This window comes from Hermetia illucens, chromosome 1 (assembly GCF_905115235.1).
Source record: "Hermetia illucens chromosome 1, iHerIll2.2.curated.20191125, whole genome shotgun sequence".
NCBI classification, from domain to species: Eukaryota; Metazoa; Arthropoda; class Insecta; order Diptera; family Stratiomyidae; genus Hermetia; species Hermetia illucens.
The window spans coordinates 109666270-109693488 of record NC_051849.1 but is presented as its reverse complement, the minus strand read 5'-3'; the positions used below and the strand labels follow the sequence as shown (position 1 = coordinate 109693488).

General features: G+C 41.7%; 1 protein-coding gene across 1 annotated transcript in view; it reads left to right on the top strand.

Moving 5' to 3' along the window:
* Positions 1-27015, top strand: part of LOC119659544 (fatty acyl-CoA reductase 1-like) — a 56277-nt gene extending 29262 nt beyond the window's left edge. Inside the window, exons 3-12 of the mRNA XM_038067695.1 lie at positions 10833-11078; positions 11164-11223; positions 11298-11383; positions 25619-25728; positions 25783-25866; positions 25927-26041; positions 26099-26264; positions 26345-26535; positions 26607-26741; positions 26811-27015. Of these exons, the coding sequence (XP_037923623.1) occupies positions 10833-11078; positions 11164-11223; positions 11298-11383; positions 25619-25728; positions 25783-25866; positions 25927-26041; positions 26099-26264; positions 26345-26535; positions 26607-26741; positions 26811-26892 (1275 nt within the window). The 3' untranslated portion in view covers positions 26893-27015. The remainder of the gene's footprint in view (positions 1-10832; positions 11079-11163; positions 11224-11297; positions 11384-25618; positions 25729-25782; positions 25867-25926; positions 26042-26098; positions 26265-26344; positions 26536-26606; positions 26742-26810) is intronic.
* Positions 27016-27219: the final 204 nt, after the last annotated feature.

Here is a 27219-nt window from a genome sequence, read left to right as displayed (position 1 = left end):
GTAGTATAACATTTTTGAAAAACTGATATGAAAACATATAACCTACTAAAGTGATGTTTTGCGCACTTCTAATGGAAATTATTTTTTTTTCTGTTTAGTTTTACCTTTCACGAAGGATGGAGTTCCAATTTAAATAAATCTGCCTAACGTTCTGTAGATTGCCTACAATATCATGCATGTCAGAATTGTTTACAGGAAGTGTTGCATCATAGTCTTAATAATAATCGTTGGCACAACAATCCATTTTAGATCAGAGCCTTGAAGTGTGTTAGAGCACTTCATTTAAAGCCGGAGCGGTACACTACAGTACACTGTAGGAGGTGTGGTCAGCATTGTGCTCGCCCGCGATCTATTATCCTAATTTGATTCAGGTACTTCCTCATTCGCAGCTGGTATCCGATATACAGTCACAATAACAAATACCTCTGCTACCTGTAAGATTTGATCCGCGACCTCCTGCTATGACGGCCCAGCGCTCTAACCACTTGAACCATCTGGACACTTCTCTATGTAAATTAACTGCAGTTATACAAGGAAAATGAAGATTGACATTTATTCTTCCAAGCATTGTACTTTATCTCGTTGAAACTTTATTTGGCTATATCGAATGTAATTGTACAGCTGTTCGGTCGTTTATTTGTTTTTGGTAATAACCTGTAATGCTCCTTTCTGATGAATTTGCAAATTCATCCCTAGTTCACCTTCTTCTCCATGTATCTGCGCTTAACATTGCTATCATGGGGGATAGCAACATCAATAATATACGTTGAGGAACCCATCTTGTCAACTAATAGCACATAAGGCTTATTTTGGACAATTCACCCATGAATTAAGGAGGAAAACCATATTAGGAGGTTCAAGAAATTAAATTTTTTTTGGTTCTGTGTGAAACAAAACTTGATGTCTGTCTGTCTCTTTGGATGTTTGTCACCCCCAATTTACCCCGATACTGATTTTAATTCTTATATTGATAGGAACATAGGGGAGTGAGGACTCGAAATGTGTGTCTCAAAAGTTAAAACAGGTTTCAGAATCTCTCCATCCGACGAAACTAAAGATTCGAAATTCATTCCATCCGAATATCTGCAAGAACAAAATTTATAATGCTTACCATATTACCATATTACCATATTTCTGAAACACACTTGAGAACCCCCTTAAATTCACCATAAGAGTACAAACATAAAAGATAATCCAATTTTTCCAATTTCTTCTTCTCCTTCATCAGCATTTGTTCCGTTCAGAAGCGAGATCGGCTCATGTTGATCGGTTGTGCCATTTTGCATGACCGAAGGCCTTAGCTGGGTGGGCTCCCGGGGCTTTCAAATCACCGTCAAGCGTGAGCCATCGTTGTTTCAGTCCGTCTTTTGGCCATTTCCCATCGAATTCAATGTTTAGATCAATCTTGGCAAGTGGATTCTCATTAGGGCGAATCACATGACTATACCATCGAAAACCTCCCTCTCGCGATTTCCCCACGATCGGTGCAAACCGATATCGATCACGGATATCCTCATTTCGGTTGTGATTATAGCGTCTTATACAACTGATCCAACATCTTTCTTTTCATTATCACGAGTCGCGGGTCATTGTCTTTTATAGCCGGCCAGCAATAAGAACCATAGAGGGCGACAGAGCGGAAGACACTCCGGTAACTTTTGGATTTGAGAACGCCAATTCATTCAAGTTGGCCTGATGCATGCAGCAATTTCATAATGCAGTTCACCACCAGCTGGTGGCATTGATCCCAGATATGCAAAACACTTAGTTCTGTGCAAGTCGTTGTCATAGTGTCTCTTTCCTTAGGATCAGAAAATCTAGTTTATTTAAATACAGCCTGGCACCGTATCGCATGAAGCCATCATTCCAGTTTTGATCGCTAGGCGAACATTATCTACATAAAGCAGTATATAGGGCGCTGGACGTTGGATGTCCCATGTAACAAGGACAAAGAAGAAGATTGGTAGGGAACTTGCTTCATCAACACCAGCAGTGACATGCAGCGGTTTTGAGAGAAATCTAAATATTATTAGCAAAGTTATGGAGGTCCAAAATTATTTGTCTTTTTTTAGCTTTTCTTTCGTTATTTGTATATCAATATCAATTACTGCGGGTAGTGTCCTATTCAAGCGGATATTTGTATATGTATTCAATTTATGTACATACGTACAAAGTACTTACACGCACGCGTTTAACGCTGGGAATAAAACGGGAGTATTGAGATTCGTAGGGACAGTTTAGATTCGTGCATATATGTATGTATGAACCAGTATGTGATAATCGGCAAAGTTTAGTTATTTTGGACAAGCATAATATTTATATCTTTAATTTGTAGTTTGGATATGATGAAGGAATACTTTCAATGGTGATAAAGGGCTGCCAGAAGGCTTAAAGTTGCAAGAAAGCGCATAAAATTTGCATATTAAAAAGTACTTTCACAATTCGCATTTATATCCTTTACGTATACAGGGTGTCTGAAAATTTCTGGACAAACTGTATGCCAGGCGATTCCTCATTCTTTCATTCTAAGCGAAAAATGCTCGGTCATTTTATTCGATTTCTTAACCCTTTACCTGCCGCAGATATTTTAATTTCTAAAAAATCGCAGCCTTTACACCAATAAAATCATAATAACTCAAAACCTACCATAGCTAGAGCATTGGAATAAACGCTGAATCACAGTTAAGACACTTTAGAACACAAACGATTGTATGTGAAAATAAAGTAATTTGTAGAGAAGCAATAGCTTTCCAAATGCAAAAATTGTGTTTTTCTCTCGAAACATTTTGCTGTTAAACCCAATCGAATGTTAACATACAGATCGGTTAATTTTCTTACAAAAAAATGAATCTCCGTTTTATCGTGATGAAATTTTATTAACAACATTTTATTCTAGGTGCTCAATTTGTGGTAGCTATAATAAAATGAATGGAAACCCACTCATTGAAAAGAAACACATGTATGCCCCCGGCTTTGCGACATGTGAATTACAGATTTCATTCGCCTCGTTCAGGGACAATCTGACGAGAGAATGTATTCCGTAATATGCAACGCTCCTTCGTTTTCTCACGTTTTAGCATTCCTTAGCTTTCCTAACTCCAAACTGATTCACTGATATCAACGATTTAATTTTTTTATTTCAACTTTATTAGATATAATAATAAGTATTAGATCTTACCCTTAGGCCTCTTAGCTTACGACATTTCACTTCTTACGAATTAATGGTCTTTGCTCTTTATGACGTTACATTTAGAGCCATCTTACAATAATATTCAATGCTTTGACGTTTCTGTAATTGTTTGCCTGGGCTGCCGCCAACTTCTAGCTGCTGTGAAGAAGATATTAGGGTTTGTGTATTTCTTCTTAATAGATCGTTTGTTCTCCTTGTATATCTGGTTTACCAGCAAAGCTGCCAGTAGTGTTGTCAGGATCATCAGTGTCATTTCCAATTGCTCTGATATCACGTTGACCGATTTGGCTATGATGGAGTTAATTAGTTCCACCGAGTTGTCTATTTTTAAGGTTTTGTGTAAAACAAAAACCGTGTCTGTCTGTCTGTCCATCACACGCATTTTTTCTCGGAGTCAGTTATAGCGTTTGACACCCCATATATGCGAAAGAGGAGTGTAAATTTTTTTCACCAAAAGTAGTCATGTGGTGTATCTTGTCTTGGGTCTTGTTTAGTATTTTCCGAATCCGGTCTTAGTTTTGACATTTGTTGGAATGGTAGGAAGTGCGTGGTGTTGAAAGTGATCATTTCTGTAACGGAATAGAACATTGGTCCCATGATATCGATCCTGTGGGACTATGGCGGTGACTGCATAAGTATTGGTTACGGATTCGTTGCAGTTCACTTTGAATGGATTAATTGGAGAGGAACCTACTGGGTGGATAGTTCTTGATGTTTTCTATAAGTCCATTATATCTTACCTTATCAGATACCTGAGATACGTTCAAAAATTTAAATCATTACACATTTTGCAATTAGAGACTTCTAGTTACAACTTTTAGTGGACATTAGCGTGTGGCTTTGTTATTTTCGGTTTAAATAGTTTAAACAATTTTGAAAAGTGGTTCGAAATATGATTAATATCATGTCGAAATTTGATCGAAATCTAATTAATTCTCCCCCACGAAAAACAAATCGGGATACCGGAAGCTTGACGCTTCGAGTATAAAGGTTTTATATTCATCTTATGTGAGCAACTCCTATGCAAGGTTCTGATGGATCACCTTCCATACAGCACCACGATTGTCAGTGTACTGTACCAGCGCCATTATAGTGCCCTCAAAAATGAGACGGTCCAACATTTCTAACGCCAAACCACAGATTCTGCATTGGTCATCCTCTACCCTCTCTTTTATGATAAGCTTTTTGAACAGCAGATCGGTAAATGGCTGTCAAAGCCAATTTATATGTTTACCGTGTATCACCTTCAAGTTCCATTCATTGATCCGCTCTTGGTTTGACTTCACCCCACTCAGAAGATTGAAAGATTGATCCTTCAAGTTAGCTGGAGTCATCCCGCAATCTGTCTTACAAACAGCCTCATGAAAGGGCTTGCTTGCTTTTTGCTGTAAAAATAAGCGCGTGACGAGTCGACTTGGCAATGATTTTGTACCGCATCCTTAATTACAATGCTGCCTCCGATGTCATGAAGCAAGTTTATCCGCCCGACGGTGGTGCATTCGGAATTTGAGCATGGAAGTTTTCCAGAACTGTTCCAGATGGTGAACGCTTCACGAATATATTCATTGTGTTTATCTAATTCTCCTCGAGAGGTGTGATTTCAGCACCACCTTCACACGATGCAGGAATCTAGCCAGCAGGGCATCATTTAAAACACCAACTTGAACATGGGTTCCTAGCTCCAACTCGGCAGCCCTTCTGTTATTCGGACAGTATGTTGCTGTTCTCTCGATGCACATTGACAGAGGGCTGCAAGCCAGGCACCGGTCTTTGCCTGGACGCCCCAGCACAATTTCCTTTGTGGTGACAAAGTTGCTAATGGAAGGTTGGGAAATCCACCGGCCAGCTAATGACCTGGTTTATGTCATGTGCCAACCAACCAGTTGCCCACAGTGCGACGTGGTCTATAATCTGCTGCACAGTGTGCAGTGCAGGGAACGCTCAAGGAATTTCTGGTGCAACAGGGGGTGGTCAGATGTTGCACTTGCCTCGTCGTCGTTGTTTTTGTAGTAGGAGTAAATGACGCTGTCTACGCAAACCTGCCGAAGAGGCCAACAACAGTAACAACAGTTTAGCCGTCGAGCCGCAACACGACATGCAACAGACGACTCCCACCGGTTATCCGTACCGGGCATCAAATTTATACTTTCGTTCCCAAGACCAATAGTACCTTTTATACTAACTGACCAATTGAAACCCAACTGATTTTAAGACAGGCTCTGTGCTCAAACAATGTACTACCAATGACAAAGCGGTGGGAGTTACGGAAATCCACAAACTTCCCACCATTACCACTGCGGTCGCCAAGACCGTGTTTCCCCATCACAAGTCCGGGCAAGGTGTTGTCAGCTATCTCCTCGGCATTCAGATCTCATATCATAATGTCACCTTTAGGAAGCCGCCTCTGAACTGCGTTTAATTGCTCGTAGAAAGCACCCTTTAGTGCATCACGCTGTACAATTGTGATGCTCTTTAACCTGGACCGGAATCTTGCAGTTAGAAGTCTATCAGAAACTGGCTCCCTGCACCTCAAGGTCAGAAGTAACTCGACACTGGATTCACGTCTGCTAATACTTGGATTTCCAGAGTACAAAAGCACATTGCCATTAATGTGGCAAGAGGGAGAGGAGTACTCTCCAGAGTTCCACCGTTTTACTTCGCTTAGGCCTAGAATGTCCAGCTTATGTCGCTGGAATTCCCGCTCAAGTGGGAGAGAGCGAGCATTCTGTCGACCCTCGCTACCATTGTTCGGGAACGTTCGCACCTTCCAGAAACCAATCATAGTCCGTTTTGAATAGCCAAAGATCGCAGCAATAAGGTCAGCTTCTATCTGGGGCGTTGTTGATGTTTCGGTAGCAATAAAGTTTGAAAATTTGCAGGTTGCTAGCCCACAAATTCCTACCCCTTTTAGTCGCGTTTTACGACAAGCCGCGAAGGCTTTGAGTGTCTACTTAAACCCCCAAATCATAGGGCATAAACTGAAAGAGGCCGTATGAGCAATCAGATAGACCACTTCGCGATCAGCAGTAGATTTGTCTCCTATAGACGTGTGTAATATAGGGGGCGCTGACATTGGCCTCGAAAAGGATCACCATCTGGTGGTCGCCACGTTCGCTTGCGTGTTGCGTCCGCCACTTTTCGCATGGTTGGGCATCTGCGACCATCTAAGTTCAAAATCGACCGCTTGTACGATCAAGCTGTCGCTCGACAGTACGAGAACTATCTTGCTGACTGAGTAATCCGCTGAGAATATCGGTGAACATTGAGCCGCCGGCAAAAAATGCTCTTTTTTCTGATGCTACAGAAGTCAGGTCCCAAAGGGGTATCATAACATCTGGCTGCCTGCGGAATCGTGTAAGCGCATCGATAAACGGAAGGGGTTGAAGGCTCTATTGACCGTTGCGAGCAATGGCGGCGGTGATGCGATAGAACTTCGATATCGAGCGAAATCACGAGAAGTTTAGCGTAGTGTACGCCGTGAAAATAGAGAATTGGCTATTGCGCTGATCGGGGAAGTGGAAGATGCCGCAGATTACAATGATCTCTGAAATGTATACCGCATCACGAAAGAGTTTGCATGTAATTACAAATCTTTGGATGATAATATGAGGGACGTCAGCGGTCAACTTTCTATCTACGGTGATGAGCAACGGACGAGATGGGAAGATCACCTCGCCATGGTTCTTAGCTGTATCACATCCGGTGAGATTCCTTATCGTCTGGATGAAATGGCAAGCCACTATAACATGCAAATATGGACTGTCCCCTCAAACAGAAGAGAAATGATTTCGGCCATCAATGAACTGAAACTGGTAAAGCCATTGGGTTGGACGGTTTCGCCGCAGAGAAAAAGGGAATGATCGTGAAGACTACAAAGACCCGTTTTGAGTATGACATTAGAAGCCTTAATTTCATTAATGACAGAAATCACGTCTATGGTGCAATATATCAAAACCCTCAAACACTGTTCTTGAAAAAAATTGTGTGTTTGAAATTATCAGCATTTTAAATTTCAACCAAATTCAAACATTCTGAAAAGCCCGCGCCATGTCGTGTGACGTCACAACTCGAGTCAAGAAACTTCAGTAGACCGGCAACTGGCGGTTATTCATAAAAATATAAAACTGTCAACATTAATTTCCCGCGTGAAATGTTAAGGAGGACGATGAAATATTGTTTCTGCCTTGCTGCACAAATAACTCCACAAAAAAAACGCGGAACAAGTGGATCGCCATCGTCCGATGGAATCCAGTTTCTTGAGAGTCGGGTTTAAATTGTGAGGATCATTTCCATGTTAATTTTTTAAAATTTAAAAGTCACAAGCGAAGAGATACCGCAGAATCGCGGTCCATGCATATCCATTTTTAAGGTTTTGTGTTTTTGTGTTTTTAAAATCGGTTTATTGTCTGTCTGTCTGTCTGTCTGTCCGTCACACGCGTTTTTCTCGGAGACGGTTATAGCGATTGACAGCAAATTTGGTAGAAAGGTGGGAACTGTGAACGCTCACGCATATAGTGAGTTACATCCTTTTACGATGAATTTAAGGGGGGTCCCAATACATGCAAAAGGGGGGTGTGAATTTTTTTTTCATCAAATATAGTCACGTGGGGTATCAAATTAAAGGCCTCGGTTAGTACTTTTCGAGGCCGGTCTTAGTTTTGACTTTTGTTGAAAAGGTGGTGTGTGCGGAGGGTTGAAAGTGATCATTTTTTTAACGAACCCATTCTCAGAAACTACTCAACCGAAAAATCTGAAAAAAATCAGGGGGCTGCCACTATATGGTGCCTACGCTCCGAAATACCCTCCATACCGATACCTGTTCAAATAAAGTTAATAATAGTACATTACTATAATTTTTAGTAATTGACGGGAAACCCTCGAATCACAAAATTTTGGAGCAATGATCCAATTTGGTGAAAATCACACGTTTACTAACAAAAGGTCAAAACTGTCGCTTCTCTGCAAATTCAAGACTATGAATGTCAATATTACTTAAAAGTGGCTACTTTCACATAATATATGCATATTTTACGTGCTACATGCTAATGGGAGAAATGCACACTCAAATCTCTTTATAAAAGAAATACACAAAACCTTTCATACCTGGAGCGTCTAGCTTTCGGTTTCCCGACTTGTTTTTTACTGCCTATGAATCTTAGAGAAACGTACGTTTTATTGCCGTTCAGGTAAAAATATCAGAATTTGTTATGTAGCTTGTTACCATTACTGCCGGAACGTAAAGTAACTTGAAGGATTGTCCATTCACGTATCAATTTCCAATTTTCTGTTAAAAACTGATTGATTACTTGAAAAGTAATAAGTGAGAAACACTAAACCGGCTTCACGTAGATAATATTCAAATTGCTCGCTCGATGATGTCGCTGCGTTTTCTTTTTCGCTTATGAGTACTCAATGTTTAAACGATTATAATTAACAAATGAGCGTTCCGAATTGTTCTTTTTAACGAATCTGATAATTTGACAGTTGAAACCACTATTTGGGCGTAAAAAGCATATAGTCATTTCTTAATGTGGGGAGTCAATTGGAAGACTATCTGCGTCACAAAGATCATAGCTTAATTAATCCTGGGACGCATCAAAGAACATCTTAAAAACTTGATCGATAGGTTTGTCAGCATCATACGGATCATTTTGGGACAATGCGTACAGTTTAGATCTTTGCTGGACCTGCTCTTCATCGATTTCAAGAAAGCTTTCGATAGTGTGAACGGGGTGTATAGTTGGTGACTTCTGCGCAGAAGGAGCAATCCGGGAAAACAAACAGCCATTATCAGAGCAATATATGATGGCACAAAATATCATGTGCTGTACAGAGAATTTTGTGGTCCAAAGCGGAGTCCACCAGGGTTGCATCCTGTCACCGATATTATTTATGTTATCGGTGACGCCTTCCATGCTTCCTTGTCCGGAGGACGTGGAGGAATTGAATCTACGATGATATTTCTCCTGAAACATTTCGACTGACGCCGTCGTTTTGCTGTCTCCCCGAACCATGGACCTTGGCCAAATGGCTCTGGATTTGGAAAGAGAGGGATGTAGGTTAAAACCCACAAAAAAAAACTGAAGGGCTCAGTCCGACGAGTCATCTCACTCTCCCTATCTGTATTAATGGGGGAGCATCGAAGAGGTCGATCAATTTATATCTAGGAAGCCTGGTTTCTGCCGACGGTGAGCCGAATTGGACGTCTCCGACCCATTAATAGCGCTAGATCCGCCTTCGCTGCCCTATCAAAAATCTAGATCTATAATTATCTCCACAATAAGATCAAGTTGAGACTGTTCTGTGCTAGTGTTTTTTCTGTACTGATATATGAGTAGGACATGGAAAGTGAACTCCACTGTTATTCGCGAGCTTCAAGCTTTCGGCGATACCTGTCGGCGTCGTATCATCGGAGTACCCTGGCATGATACTATCTAAAACAAAGAACTTCATCCGCGCATATATCTATAACTGGTACGCAGTTAATGGCAGTGGATAGGTCACACATTAACGAGGGGTGACCATTGCATTGTGGGCTACGCCATGCGGTAAAATCCACTCTCTCAAGATGGCTGACGAATTGGTCGCCCCCAAAGGCACTTGGCGCAGAACAGTGAAAGAGTGTGGGAATCTTGAAAAGTTGGAAGGGGGCTGAACCGCGCACGATGGCACACACGTGTCGTTGGTGCGCTATAGTCCATCAAGGGGTGAATCTCGATCATAAATATATTTTATACCAGTTTTGGTGATTGCTTCCTCAGTGAGTAATCTGAAGACCACCAAGTTGCTGTACTTTCCTTATCTACCCCCTGAGACCCTATGGAGGGTTACAGCCCTTTAACTGAAGTTACCCACCCTTTCTCGGAGTTTTTTGTTTTGTTTTTCATTACCCAACAAAATGAGTATATCCCGATTAGCGCGCTGCTGTCCATGGAAGTCTTTGGTAAGGCGAACAATTTATTCGACACTGAAGAGAAACCAGAACATATTTATTTTATTTCTTTTCCTTATGTTATCTTATTATTTTTTAATATTGTACATTTATTTTCTTTATCTTTCTCGTGCCTTTTCATTTATATTGGAGGAATCCCTTTGCCCACTGTTCCCTATCTTCCACAGAGCTTACACCAGGGGCCATCATCCATAATCAATTATGACTTGCTAAGGACGGGCGGAAAGCAAAAAGCCCAGCCTCCTGACAATTTGAGCCAGGCAATCGGGTATCGAGTTTTCCAGTTGCGCTCGATCGAACGGGTGTTTTCTATTTTTCATTTTCAGCTTTGCGTCCGTTGGGTGTCTAGTTCGTGTACTTCAGGTTTTGGTGCGGTCCCAACCCACCGAATCAAGGACACGCTTTTTTTTATAATGACATAAGAAACACTTGTATCGTCAGATTTCGAAGTGCTATTATGCAGCGCGTGCTAATGGGGCACGGTAGAGGAATTGCATTATCTGCGAGCGGACCTTCACCGTTTATTTCACCATTTCTTTAGGTTTTTGGGATAGCTCTACCTTCTTAGCCGCCCTTTGATTAACTCGCCTTATTCTTTGGCAAATGTGTCTAGAAATAATTGATCAAATTGAAAAGCTATGTGTCTCGATGTTTATAGCTTATCCAAACCCGAACTACATTTTGTTTCAGATTTTCGATCGTTTACGGAAAGAAGATCCAGATTCTTTGGACAAATTGGTAGCCATTCCGGGGGATATTACGGCCCTGGGGCTTGGCATGTCGGAAGAAAGTGAGAAACTCATGGAAAATGTTTCGCTAGTATTTCACGTTGCAGCGACTGTCCGTTTCGATGAACCAATATCTAATGCCATAATGTTGAATATAAGAGGAACGCAGGAAGCTTTGAAATTCGCTATGCGATTGAAACATTTGAATGTAAGTACGCATGGAAACGTGGCCAAAAAGGCGTGACGAAGTTCAATATGAATTCAACAATTTTTGATGCAATTTTTCCTTCCAGAGATTCATCCATATTTCCACAGCCTATACCTATCCGTATAAGCCCTCATTGTATGAAGAGGTGAGCAGTAGTCAACGTATGAATTAGGGCAGGCGCGCGTTCTTTCCCTAACACAATTTTTATTTCAATTTCAGGTCTATCCAGCAATGGCTGATTGGAGAACCATGGTCAAAATTGCTGAAAAATACGACGGAGAACTCTTAGGCGCATTCACAAATAAGTAAGTTTCAGGTGGCCAATTCATTTCATCATCATCATCATCAACTTTGCCTTAACCGGTATCCAGTCGAGGCCGGCCTTAATAAGGAACTTCAGATATCTCGGTTTTGCGCCTTTATTATTCTTATCTGGCCATTGCGATTTATGTTGTTGATTGTTTGGTGTTTAGTACTGACGCTATTACCATATATTTCGTCTGCCTTCATTGATTTGCAGCCCAAGATCTCACACTGCCTGCTCGATATGGATGAAGGCAGTTTGTATGTCTCGGGTCGTTCTTCTCATGATGTCAATATCGCCAGCATAGGCCAATAGTTGGGTGGACCTAAAGAGGATTGTGCTTCTTGTATGCTCCTCAGCATTACGGATCATTTTTTCTAGGGCCAGGTTAAAAATGGGGCACGATGAGGCATCTCCTTGTCTCAGACCGTTATTGATGTCGAATTGAGCGTGATGGTGCTACTTTTATCTGGCCTCGTAAATTGGTCAGGGTCAGCCTAGTCACTCTTATCAATTTCGTCTGTATATCGAATTCTCTCATGGCCGTATACAGTTTTACTCTGGTTATGTTATCATATGCGCCATGAAGTCGGTGGTGTAACTCATGGCCACATTTCAACAAGAGTGAAGCTTTCCTGCAATGAGCTATGGTTCTATCCGATCTAGCAACATAACGGAGAATATCTTATAGATGGTACTCAGCAACGTGATATGTACCTCTATAATTGCTGCACTGATTGACATGAAAAGGGATGTATAGGACAGATAATGCCTCGTTGCCAATCATTAGGCATTGATTCGCTGTTCCACACCTTCAGTATAAGTTGGTGAACCGCTTGGTGTAGTGGTCGCCTTCATATTTTGCCAGTTCGGCTGTAATTCCATCGACTCTTGGCGACTTATGATTTTTAAGCCGATGAATTGCACGGACTGTTTCTTTTATACTTGGTGGTAGAGGTATTTGTCCGTCGTCTTCAGTTGGCGAGCTTCATCTGCTTGTTTTTAAGATTTTGTGTGAAACAAAACCTTATTAGAATCGAGACGGTGTCTGTCTGTCCGTCTGTCCGTTACACCCGATTTATTCAGAAACGGCTGGACCGGTTGTCACGAAAATTGGTGAGAGTATGTAATCTGGTATTCCCTTTACATGCAGCAAGTGGTGTCATCTTGTGTTAAGTTTAAGGGGGGGCTCCCCATACATGTGAATGGAGGGTGCAAATTTTTTTTTCACAGAATGTAGCCATGTGGGGTATCAAATGAAAGGTCTCAATTAGTACTTTCCGAAACTGGTTCAATATTTGATATTGGGTGAAACACTGAGGAGTGAGAGGGCTCAAAATATGACCCCTAAAAAGTGTAACAGGTCTCGTTCTCAGAACTTATCCAACCGAAAAATCTGAAAAAATCACAGTGGTGCATCTCTACGAAATCTAGGCCTCAAAATATATCCGGTTCTGATATCTGTACAAATAAAGTTAATAATAGTATATTTCCACATTTTAGAAATTTACCCGGCACCCCCCTTATGTTCATCCTAGAAGTACAAAATTTGGCATGTGTGTAATGAATTTGGTCAAGTTTGAAAAAAATCCAATTATTACTAACAAAGCTATAGTGAGTGAAACTTTACAATTTTTTGTGAATTTCGTGCACTCTACAACCTGCATGACGTCATCATCACATATCAATTCGTCAATACCACAACGAAATGAGTTCTTATGAATTGGGTCCCAGAGAATTATTTTGTCTTAGTTTTATAGTTTTTTGTCAGCCAGACATGTGTGTATGTAGGTATATAATATATGCGTGCTAATGAACTTTGCGGGTAGTGCCTAATTCAAATAGATATAAGAAGTAAATCGGAAATATGGGTACGATCAAATTATATACGTGCATATATGTGTACAGTATTCGGAAATAGGCAGTTTGTTTGTTTAGGGTGAGCGTAATATCATGGCTGTAATATGTAGGTATGTCTCGTAGTTTGGAAAAATATAAAGGATTATGTTGGATTTGTGGCTATATACGGATAGAAAAATGTGCGTTGAAATTTCTTACATAAAATGAACACAAAACCTTTATATCCGAAGCGCGAGCTTCCGGTATTCCGACTTGTTTTACTATTACGGATAGATGGCTTCAGTGTAAAATCTCACCTGATTGCCGAAGGTGTTTGTAGGCGGTGTGGTTATTCGAGTCCCGAGCACCATGCCAACGAGATTACGATCTGAATCCATATTGGCCTCCTATATGTCCTGACATTCATCAATTTGGTTGAAAATGGTCCCATCTAGAGAAGCCCACGTATGTTTGTGAACCATTTTCCACATAAAACAACCATTTCGTGCGACACTTCTAATTGGATGATCCGTAGTCCGTTATCATTGGTATCCTTATGTAAGCTATGGGAGCCAAGGTATCGCCTGAATACGGGCTCCGTACCTACTTGTTAAAATCTCCCATAGCCTTTCGCTTTTGTTTTCAAAGCCGTTAATAGCAGGTTTCATTTTTTGGCTGACTAAGAAGCTTATTCCGAACATATGGTTTATCTGCATAGTTACTAGTAATATATGTTGCAGTGGGTCTTCTACAGGAAATCGGTCCCTGTCCAGCGCATCTCTTGCCACGCTATTACATCAGGCCTACAGTGGGATAACGGCATCGGCTAGCTGCTGGGCAGCATTCGATCTGTACAGGGATCGCACGTTCCATGAGAAAATGCGTAAATCGTTCGTTTGTTTTTGATGCCGGGTTCGTCGTTGTAAAATCAATCCAGTCCGAGGCTTCTTTTGTAGCTTCGTAACAAGTTGTGTTCCATGTAGGGTTGTTTGCCGTACCCAACCCCCATCTGGAGGACCAGTTGGTAAAATTTGTCCTGTTTTCAAATCTAGTAGTAGTAAACTTTTAAGAGTACTACAAGTTTCCTATGAGATTTAGAAGTAAGTTTCAGATTCCTCAACTACCATAGCTGCAATTCCGTCCCCAGTAGGATAATAAAATTATTATAACTGTAAGAAAATCAAATGGATCAAGACAAAACTGAACAGCTTTAGCGAAAGACGGACAACATTAGCGACAAAAAAACCTAACTAAAAAACACAAAACTACTCAATTCACCCTAGCACATCTATTATACATAAAACGAAGGGCCTTCTTAGAGTATCAACCCATGGTAACGACATGGATGCATTACTAACACTTCTTGAAAATAAATACAAAAAGCTTATTGAGGCAACCTTTACTCCCTATTGATCACACCTGGACCGACCACACCTGGATGCTTTAATAAATAAGCAGGGAAGTGCATCTGATCTCTTTGGAGTCGCGAAGTTTTGAAATCACCATCCAACGTATAAAGCCATCGATTCAATTCTGTCTGACTGTCACACCCGATTTACTCGGAATCAGTTGAAGTTTTGTGAGAAGATGTGGTCTATGAATCCCTTTAAATATAGCAAGTGGCGTCATTTTGAGGCTCCCCATACATGTGAAAGGGGGGTATAATTTTCTTTCACCGAATATTGTCGTGGCACGGTTAGTACTTTTCGTGACTGATATTATTTCTGATATTGGGTGAAATATAAGGGAATGAGGGCCCAAAATGCGAACCCCAAAAAATGAAGCAGGTCTCAATCGACTCAATCGACAGATCTGAAAAAACACAATGGTGCGTACGAAATCTAGGCCTTGAAATACAACCCATTCCGATATCTGCACAAATAAATGATAATAATAGCATGTTACTATATTTTAGAAATTTACCCGAAAACCCCCCTTAATTTCATCCTACAAACACATTTTTCGGCATTAACAGTCATTTTGACCCATAATGTGCTGCTTTTCCAAACCTCTTTTTGGAGTAATAAAGCAGATAAGAAAAATATTGCAGTGCGTTTAAGCGTATATTGGTCAGTGTATGTATGTTTTTGTGCACGGAGTAAAGTGGAAATGCGTGAAGATGCGTTTAATTAATTTGGATGGCCAGAGTTTGTTTATTAAGAATTAGCACAATATTGATGTCTTTGATGTGTATGTACATATATATATCTAGATTGAATCAACTAGTGAAGGATTATTTTGTGTTTTTTTTCTATGTACTTGGGTCGTTGGCCTACTAGGAGACAAACGGTTGATGCATGCCCAAGGTGGCGTTTTGTAACAAATTAGCATACAACACTTTAAAGTATACTTCCTTTTCATGTTCTAGTCAATATATATCATTCTAATGACGCTCGTTTTGAAGTACCCTCATGTTCTGTCCCCTGTAGTTCCTTTGGAGATTAAAGGAGGCACATCTGTCTATGGCGTATATTTCCGTCTGGAACACGCTAGTGTGCACCCGCTCCCCCTGCTGTGAATGATCCGTCAGTGTACCAAGTGATCAGTTGCTGGTTTAAGTATATCCCAGCCACGCTCTCCCAGTTTGCCCTGTTACTCCAACGCGTTTCAAACTTCTTATCAAAGTGAACCCTCGTTGTCATGTTATCCCTTGGTATCAGTAATTCGGGATACCGCCTAGAAAGAATATCAATCTTCCTTCTGTTTAGGCAGCTCCCTGCCTCATTGATACTCGCGGCCATCCTGAATATTGCCCTCTTTGCCTGCATCCACCTGTATGTGTAGATGGAGAGGGGTTAATCCCAGAAGGACATCCAGGGATCCCGTTGGGCATGTCCTCATTGCCCTATTGATACTTTCGAGTTTGTGTAATTCCCTGGCTTGTGTGCTGAGTTCGGTTCTTTCTGCCCAGATTACTGCTCCATAGGTAATCATTGGTTTTACTATTGCAGTATATATCCAAAGTAGTATCGGGTTGCAACTCCATTTTTTCCAGCTATGAACCTACAAGTCATCAAAGCCCTCGTAGCTTTCCGACAAGTATTTCCGACATGTGTCTTCCAGTGTAATTTTAGGTCTAGCGTAATTCCCTAATATTTGGCCTCTGTTATACCTCCATGTCATATAACCTTATGGCTCTCAGGTTATCAAGCTTACGTCTCCTAGTGAATCGTACTATGGTGTTTTTGGCTGGATTGATTCGCAGTCCCACCTTCCTGCACCAGGCATTAGTAACCGTTACTCCAGTTTGCATTCTATCACATTGGGTACCTTCATATTTGCCCCTACAAATTAAAAAAACGACATCCGAGTAACCCTAGTCCTGTATTCCAGTATTTGTTAGCAAGTCCAGGAGTTTGCCCACTACCATACCCCACATAATCGACGATAGTACCCCGCCCTGTGGGCAATCTTAAGTAGTGATCATGACAATAGAATTTGTATTGTCGGTACTTCTATTTGCCTGCTTTCCAGCATTTTGCCCATCCAGAATTTCAGGGTGTTTCTCAATCCCTTGCGGCTCAGGACATCTTGAATCTCTGTGTGCGATGTGTTGTCGAATGCTCCTTCGATATCCAAAAACCCACACAGTGCTATTTCTTTTGTCCCCATGATATTCCGTAGTATATCCGCCAGCTGATACGGAGCAGTTTCAGTTGACCGTCCGTAAGCCGTGCGTAAGCGTGTTGATAGTGATGTAGGGGATTGCGTTGTCTATGACCTTCTCCTCCGTTATATGCTCCTTATAAAGCCTGGTTGCTTCTGTGATCTGTTCGATTCCTTCACAGAATTTCCTGAAGCTGTTCTGTTCTGTTTTGCAGTTAGTGAATTTTTGTATGTCTACCAGTCATGTTCTCTTTCTGGACAGGTTCCTGTTCCACCGTGGTATATCCCTTGATGACGGAACTGACTTAACCAGACAGCTGGCCTCATAACCGTCAATGACGACTGTCTTGAGGTTTTCCACCACTGTTTCTAGTTCCAGTTCGCTCCTAATGTCACCACCCCTTGGAGGTGCGCCATGTTGTTGCTCAAATAAGTTGCATAGGATTCTCAATCCGTTCTCCTGGGATTCCATATTATTCTTTTTATTTCGGAGTTACCCTCAATGTCGAATCTGATTATCCTGTGATCAGACATAGAGGGCTCATTCGACACCCTCCAATTCCTGACCATCCCGTTCATTAATGTATTTCCTAGAGTTATGTCTAGTACCTCCTCTCTAGTGCTGGTCACAAATGCTGGAGTGTTTCCAGTGTTTCCTGCCACGACTGCCCCCGAGTGCTCCTCCCGGCTTCCAATGAGACTTGGATAGCCACAAGGTCCCCGGTCAGGAACTTTGAAAGGCATATATATTTTAAATTACATTTAAGAATAATGCAAGCTCTTGATTTTTCACAAAAGGAGTCCCAAATTACCTGCATGCATCCTCCTTGCAGACCGGGAATCTGCCCCCAGTACACCGAGGGTTCCTGAGCCAGCATTATTCCAATGTTCTCCTTGGAACTTACCCTTGGAATTACCGCATATACAGCTTTCGCGCGGTGGAGGTTTATCTGGACTGTCTTAGTACTGACCATTGGCTTCACTGTCGGAGTATTGCCCTTTTCCTCCGACATGGCGCTTTCCTGCACGTCGTTGTCCACCCTGAGCCCTAGAAGTCCTAGGTCTACTGCCACTGGGCAGCAGGTCAACTTCCCTGGTTGATCCAGTCCATTCCGCCTCTATGACTGTCGGGGCTTCTTCGGGGACCTCGATATGCTTTTCACCCGGTGTCTCCTCCGAGTGTGTCTTTACTCGGCTTTTCCCTATGCGCGTTAATGGGTATGTTGCAAATCGATAGTTGATATGGCGACTCCGACGTTTGATTACCTCCAGGGATCGGTCATTTACCCCGGTTCTGAGTAGTTTACCCTTTCCCTCCACTTTGCTTCTGAAGACTGGAGGAACTATGATCCGAACCCTGCTCCTCACGAGTGAGTATTTGTTCGGGAAACATTTTTGGCAGCATGGCCAGTCAAATGCCCTTGACCGCACTAGCATAGCTAATGGCGGGTTTCCTGAATCCCGGCTTCACCCTTGACCTACCCGCGTTTTCTCGCCCCTTCAGGTTCAGGTTTGAATTTTTTTGGGAGCATTCCCTTCATGCGGGCTAATCTCTGCTGCTTCCCGCTTTCTCGGCTGCGGTAAAGATGGCTTAGAGACCACTGAGACCTGTTTCCTTCCTGACATCTGATATATTTATCTCAGACGTGCTTTTGCTAGTATTTTGACCTTACAACAATAACTTAACTCACCTTATGCCTATAATTTAACTTTTGATCTTAACCTATAACTTTGTTGACAAAAGCGGGATTTTTTTCAAACTTTCCAAAATTGTGCACGAAATTATTACTTGTAACGGTACTTCTAGGATGAATTCCTAAAATGATAATATACTATTCTTCTTCTTTTTCTTCAGCCATTTTCCCGTTCACAAGCGAGATCGGCTCGTCGTGATCGGTTTCGCCTTCGCCTCTATCAAATGCCTGATCTGGGTGCAATCTTGAGGCTTTTAAATCCCCATCCAGCTATCAAGCCACCGTTGTTTAGGCCTGCCTTTTGGTTGTTTACTTCGATGTTCAGAACAATCTTGGCGAGTGAATTCTCGTTAGCAAGAATTACATGACCATACCATCGAAGACGCCTTCCTCGCAACTTTTCCACGATCGGTGCAAGTCCATAACGATCGCGGATATCCTCATTTCGGATGTGATCAAAACGTGTGACGTTACTAGTCCAACGTAACATCTTTGTCTCCATTACCGCAAACGTTGTTCATTGTCTTCTATAGTTGGCCAACACTCAGAACCATGGAGAGTGACAGGACGGATGACATTGCGGTAAATTTTAGATTTAAGATGTTTGTTGATATGTCGATGACAAAGAACACCAGTTGTGGAACGCCACTTCTTCCAGATTGAGTTAATGCGTGAAGCAATTTCATAACGCAGTTCTTCATTGGCTGATAGCGTTGACTCGAGGTATTTAAATCGCTCAGTTCTGGGCAGATCACTGCCGCTAACAGTGATTGTGCCTGTTTCATGGGGATTGGTCATCAAAAATACAGTTCAGTTTAGTTTCAATCTGAGACCGCCTCGCATGAGGCGATCACTCCATTTTTCGACAAGTTGCTCGAGATCATTTTTGCTATTAGATGCTAGGAAAACATCATTTGCAGAAAGCAGTGTTTAGGGCGCCGGACGTTGGATATCCCGTATGACGGTGTCCATAACAAGAACAAAGAGGAGTGGTGAGAGGGCGCTTCCTTCAAGAACACCAACAGAGATACGAAGCGGTTACACCCGCCATACTTCGAACTTTACTTTTCGGATCTTGGTAGAGCAATTGAACTCAGCGCACGAGTTTTTATGGCACTAAGTGTTGTCGTAGTGCATACCAGATGAGTTCGTGTGGTACACGGTCAAACGCTTTCTCTAGATCCACGAATGCAACGTAAAGGGGGCGATGCTTGTCACGATGTTTCTCCATGAGTAACCGCGCAGCGTGTATTGCGTCAGTAGTTGCGCAGTTTTTGACAAATCCGGCTTGATTCACGGTTATTTCAACGATTTCGCAAATACGGTTATCAAGAATGCGTTCAAAAATCTTCATGGTATGGGAAAGTAACCGGATCGGTAATTTGAACATTCTCCTGGACTACGTTCTTTTTTCATATTGGAGCAGTAGTAGTGTCAGTCAGATGGTGTTCTTCTTTCCTGAATAACCTGATTGAAGAATTCACTGAACTACAGTGTTGGGTCCCAGCTTTCCGCTTTGCAGAGCTCAGATGCGATGTCGTCAGGTCTTGTGGCTTTTCCCGATTTCATTCGTTTTATTGTCTCGTCGACTTCAGTTGCACTGACAGTTAAGCCCTTGGGTGTTTAGCGTAGGTATCTGTCGTGAAGACTTAATCCTACGGTCCTCTTCAGACACGGATTGATTTTGTGACCACAATCAGAGCCCCGTTGAGACAAGCAACAACGGTACCAGTCTATACCAAGTGCATGGCTTAGCATTCATACTGGTGGTTGCAAGAATTACCTAAATCTCCACCGAACTAAGGAGTACGGCACCCGTGTTGAAACGCAACACCACGCCGAGGCCCGACGGTCTCTTCTCGCTTGAGCATAACCGCAACCACCATGAAACCTCCCACTAGGGGGCCAACCACAAATAACCGAGCTGTCCTCACATACAACAGGAGTTCACCCGAAATATGTGAGATCCAGGGGCTATCCCAGGTTCCCATGGTACCAGTATACCCTGGTAAGGTTTCGTGACCAATTTGCCACTTCAGATGAGTCCCCGTGCAGACTCGGGTCTGATCGCCCTGATTAGGCCTTTGGAGCATTCGCCTACTGAATCACGGCCGGCAAACCAAAGTGATTACAGTGTCTCCCCGGTGCCACCATTATGGAGGTTCTCCTCAGCCACTTGGTTTTGATTTGGCCGATAGGGTTGCCGCCCCATCTTCCTCGCCGCCACCTCTGAGCTACCAAGTTGCGCTGACAGGTGGAACTGCGCCAAATGTCGGTAATGATTGTGGAAGTGGAGGATGAGCAAATTCTTCAGTTGAAATCTGTTCGAAGTATTCTCGCCATCTATCCGTTGCGGCTCGACCGTTGATAAGCAAAGTACCGTTCTTGTCATTAACGCAACAGAAGTGTTCGATATCCTGTGTACGTTTATTACGACTTTTAGCAAGGCGGTACAGATCTCTCTCACCATCCCGAGAGTCCAGTTCATCGTAAAGATTTTTGTAATGGTTCGCTCGGGTGACAGCGACCGCTTTCTTTGCTTCCCGGTTGGCATTTTTATAACTTTGCTAGTTAGCAGGCGTTTTATCGTCGAGAAATTTGTGGTAGAGGTGTTTTTTTTCTCGGACCTTCATTTCAACATGGTCATTCCAAAGCCAAGTATCTCGGGTGATCTACCGCTTACCCGGCTTGGTGACCCCAAGGGGTTGCAGAGGCCGCTTTGTGGATCGTGTCTTTTATTTGGTTCCATGATTCTTCCACATTCGTAATGGTCGGCAATCGTATGAGTGAGACCGTTTCTTCTTTCTTCTCACCAAATCGCCAGCATTTAATGCGCCTCACGCTGTTTTATCGGTAGCTTAATTCGTAGAATGGCAATCAACGGCCGATGTTGAGATGCGATGGTCTCATAGCGAAGGACCTTGTAATCAGTGACAGTGGTAAAATGTTGGCGTCTTATGAGAATATAGTCGATTTGCCTTTTATAGTTCCCACTATAAAATGTAGGAAGATGAGACAATCGGTTGATGAACCATGTATTTATATTATAATTACAAGGTCATAGCTGTCCGCAAAATCGATTATACGCCCGCCACCCTCATTGCGCGCTCCGAACCCCTTTCCCCCATGGCACCTGTTACCGTCTGCCTTTTCACCCACATGACCATTAAGATCGCCGGGAATGATAAAATACTATTATTAACTTTATTTGAGGAAATATCGAAGTGGGATGTATTTTGAAGGCTAGATTTCATATGGTTGCATAATTTTTAGATTTTTCGGTTGGATACGTTCTGAGAGCGAGACCTGTTACGCATTTTGAGTGCTCAATCCCTGTTTTACGTAGTACCGAAACTATCATCAGTCCACATCACATGACTATATTCGATGAAAAAATGCGTACCCCCGTTTTGCATGTGTGGGTAGTAATCCCTTTAACCCGTGCCAAAGGATACCACTCGTTGTATGTAAAGAGACCACAGCTTCTCACCAAATGTCGTGCAATTGCTTTGGCCCTTTCCGATTAAGCCGGGTGTGACAAACAGACCCGCCGACAGACAAACAGGCAGACAGACATTGAATCGATTCTAATAAAGTTTGATTTTACACGAAACCTTAAAAGTGAGAAAAAGTTCTGAGGTGCCGGTGATTTTCATTTATACCGAGCTCGTGATGTAGGTATGTGACTCGTACGAATAACTATTCACTTTATCGTGTTAATGACGTCCAAAGCCTTACATTGCAGTAAACTTGTGCAGTAGTGGAAAATTTGACCTATTATAATTTTGTTACTAGTGCGATTTACGCCCAACTAGGTAGAATCATACTTTATATTGTATATTACTGTAAACTTACATGATCCATCACCTAGGGAAGCTAGGGATATCTACGGACACTGCCTGCAGGTTCTGTGAGGAGAAGGACGAAACCTCTATGCACGTCCTGGGACAGTGTCCGGCACAAAGTAGGTCAATACATCTGGGAGAACACTTAATACCAGATGCAAAGCTGAAACTTCTGGAAGTGGGGAACATATTAAAGTTCCTAATGGTTACAGGCCTGCTTGAGATACTGTGATCAACAGGTACACCATAACCAGTAGGGTAAATTTCTAAAATGTGGAAATATACTATTATTAACTTTATTTGTGCAGATATCGGAACCGGATATATTTTGATTTCGTAGAGATGCTCCACTGTGATTTTTTTCAGATTTTTCGGTTGGATAGGTTCTGAGAACGAGACCTGTTACACCTTTTGGGGGTCATATTTTGAGCCCTCACTCGCCTGCGTTTCACCTAATATCAAATATTGAACCAGTTTCGAAAATTACTAATTAAAACCTTTCAGTTGATACCCCACCTGGCTTCATTCTGTGAAAAAAAATTTGCACCCTCCATTCACATGAATGGGGAGCCCCCCTTAAACTTAATGCAAAATGGCGCCACTTACTGCATGTAAAGGGAACATCGGATTGCATACTGTCCCCAATTTTCGTGACAATCGGTCCAGGCGTTTCCGAATAAATCAGGTGTGACAGACGGACAGACAGACAGTAAGACAGACACCGAGTCGATCCTAATAAGGTTTTGTTTCATACAAAACCTTAAAAAAAGCTCACGATTCCTCTTCCCGCCTGATTAGACCTAAGGATGACCTGAAATCATCCAAAGGCCCGAATCACAGCAAGTCTGTGCGACAACGTGAAAATGTATTGCTACATTCCCGATTGTACAAATTGAAAGCATATCATACCTCACTAGGCCAGACTGTTACCGGACAGTGATCATCAGGTTAAGCACGAATTGCAAGAAAAACAGTTTTTTTGCATCGCCATTTATACCCACCCTAAGATTGAGCATATTCAGCGCTTTATATAAACCATTTGAAATTAATCCTGTCGCTGAAATCACAACTGGGAATGCTTGGATCTTTTGTAGCCTCCAAAGCTGCTTCATATCATCTGCCAAAGGGTCGTAGTTTAAGACTTCCTGTTTTTCACCAGTGTACCGGTACAATGGCACGGCTGCATCATCCTGCCTATTATCATTAACACTGTGATCAGGGGTAATAGTGACCCGGTCATTTTCCAATAACGACTGGTGTATTCAGTACTGCTCAACATCCTGCAGGCAGATGTTATATGCAGTTGGTTTTCTATTCACAGTTGCAGGACCTACAACTGGGGTCAATGATCGACAGATTATGAAGAATGTACCGCTAATAGTGGTTTGTGGCGGGCGAAGCCTCCTGAATGGAAGTAAGGAATGCCTCTGGTTCGTAAAGCGTTAATTAACCATTCGTTGGAGGCTTCGTTGTCAGTGCCTAGTAACAACAGAATTTTTATATAACCCCCGTGAAAACACATGTCGACATTCAGTTGGAGTGAAATTTGAAATGGGGGTCCCACCCTATTCTCTTCAAATTCAAAGGAGACAATTTATTTTCCGCTAAGACCTTAGGATAATGTAATTGACTAAAGGACTGTTTCCCAAAGAAAAACACACAAAAAGAATGCACTTGATTGTAGTTCCATGTTTTCAAATCAAGAACGAGATTAACGCTTGTAGTAATCAGAAATGCGATATGGTACCAAAGGTTGATTAATAATCGATGTAGGTTGTCGAAAAATTGGGCAGACTACTTAATATTTACTTTTGCGCATCCTTTTGCTTCTCAGCTTAACCTGTGAACATTGAAAGACAAACAGCTGGCCAATATTTTGAAGGCAAGTGGTATCCTGTTCCTTGGGGATGATATAAGTTATCCCCTTGGTGGAAAATAGTGGAACTAAGTTTCAGTCAGCAATTATTAGATTAAAATGACTTGCTAATACCCTGTGAGTGCTCTTGAACCGCTTCAGCTAGAAGTTGTGAATCTTATTAATTTTTGTTGCCTTGCAGGGCAGTCCAAAGTCAGCTTCAGTTATATCAAACGTAGACAGTTCAGGGAGGCCCTCGCATGAAAGCATACGGTATTGGAGCGGTCTGAGTTGATGAGATTTTTCGACGACGAATATCGCTAGCCAAATGGTTACCCAAAACTCTGTCAACGGCAATGATGATATTGTTAGTTGCCTTAGTAAATTTTAGTTTTTAGCTCTTTGGCCTAGCGTCTGGAAGATTTTTAACATATTCTGTGAATGCCGGTCAACAACCCACCAATTACTAAGTTTCTCCCGATTACTAGGTTCATGGAGAGCTTTACAGGTGGAGTACTAACGACTCCACAGCGAACTCAAGTGACACTTCAGGAAATCTTTCTTAGCTGGAAGGACAACTCGATTATTTTTCACTATCACCTGCGCCTCTCAACCGCCTTGGGTACCGTCTTCCCGTTTATGGAGTCCTAGTTATTGAAAGAATTTACATTAATAATCCCAATTTTTTCTCACAAGTAGTGAGGAAGCAGTAAGCCAATATTGCAACAGAGCTCCAATGTTACAATGCCTCATTCCTTCAACTGGGTCATGGATTTTTTTTTAAAGGGGTTCACTCCCGCAGAGAGGAGCAATGGGTAGAAGGAGACAAACACAAAGGGAAGCATCTTGGTACTTCGCGGTAACTTAATTACACGATTAACTAGCGGCAATCGCAACTGACCCGGTGGGTCATGTCACTATCCGCAAGCCTTTACATGCGCTTATATACCGTACCTTCTCCATCGTAGTAAGTTCATCGATGTTTTTGCTTCTGCACATTTGCAACATTATATGCCGCAATAGCCAAGTTTCATAATTAATGAGGCGCTATTGTCTTCAGATATCGGTGGATGTCGCTTGACCACATCTACTCCAAGTACTGTGAAATGGATTAACTTTATGGTCTATTTGATATCTCCGCACGAAAATGTCTGCCTTGATATCGAGTGTATTCATAGATCCAGTAAAACATCTGCATTACTCACTGTAAATGTAAACTTAAAATCAAATGACGTCATCTATCAGACCATCTATCTGTTCATAAATTTAGACATACAAATTAATACTAATTCTTGCAAAATTGAATCCTTTTGAATATAGATATTATTACTACTAAATTTCAACGTATAGAAAAAGATTATACGTTTAGGTTTTCAATTCACTTTTCATTTTTCCAGAATACTGGGTGTTTTCCCTAACTCTTACACTTTCACGAAACACTTGGCGGAACAGCTAGTTAAGGATTACAGCGACAAGCTTCCGGTAGCAATAATAAGACCAGCAATAGGTAACAAAAGTAAATATAAATGAATGGACGTTTAAAAAAGTATTTATCATATAGTGCACTGCTGCGGAGTAGAGCCCATGGAAGGGTGGTATGACAAACTTCTTGCTGTCATGGGCATGATGACCGCTGTGGGCACTGGTAATTCGTACACCTACCCTCTCCTTTTGTCCCTTCAATCATTCTAATGAATATTTTCAGGTATAGTAAGAGCTCTCTACTGCAGGCCGAGTTGCGTTATGGATCTAGTTCCCCTGGACGATTGTATAAAAATTTTCGTTATATGCCCTTGGTGGATCCAGGAGAAAGAAGCTTAGTAAGACTTTGTAGATAAATACATAGATCCAATATGTTAATTATTATAATATTGCAGTAGCCAACTGCCCGTCTTGAATTTATCGTCCTCGCAGATCCGGACTTATTCCATCGAAACATTATCTACGATCAACTGTGAGTTGCTCGAAAAATACGCCTTCAATAAAATGCTGTGGTTGCCCACCTTCGGACTGACTCAAAATATTTGGTATTATTATTTCAGGGTAAGTTCTAGAAAACCTATTTTCTCAATTCGCTCTCTTACATTTTTTATTTTTGGAATACTCATGCTGTTTGTTTCCAGCTTTACACATTGCACGTATTTCCAGCAATCATTTTCGATACGTTGATTAAGCTATCAGGGAGGCAACCATTCTTCCTACACATCCAAAGACGAGCTCTGGCATCACAACGTGCTCTCCAATTTTTCGTTTTCAATGATTATATGTTTTTCACGAAGCGTCTCTCCATCTTGTTGGAGGCTCTCAAAGAATAGTTAGTTGCATTTGACCTTGAAATCATACAATTTGTGCTTAACAAATTCTGTTATATTTCCTCTACTTTAGCCCAGACTTCAGATTCGATAACCTGCTCCATAAAACGCTGCATGAAATCGTGGAGATATCTGTAAAAGGATGTCGCAGATATTTAGTGCATGAAGACGACAGTAGCTTACCACAAGCAGTTAGGCGGTATAAAATGTAAGTTACTCTCCATATATACAAATTTGGTAGAATAGTTAACCTCACCTATTCCTTCTAACATTCCAGAATCAAAGTTGCAGATTTTATTATCTGCAGAGGATTCCAATGCTGGCTTGCTTATTATATTTTAGGCAAATTCATATTTTAAAACTCTACCTCAAATTAAAGCTCTCCTGTACCAAAAGCCTGGAAGGCACTTTTTTACACTTTTATAAAAAAAAGTATAAAACCGTACTTTTGTCGCAAATAAAATAAATTATCAATCGAACAGAGAAAATCGTTTTCAATTCCAGTAAGATGTCCCTGAAAAATATTGACCCGAGTTCACTTTTGTTACGGTGAGGGGGAAACTGCATACAATTTCTGTAGAAAATACCGAATAATGATCAATCAGATTCCTGTCCTGATGTCCTTCAACGCAAAATGAAACAGCAGCATCAATAGAGTTTGATTTTTCCATACTTTATTTTGGAAT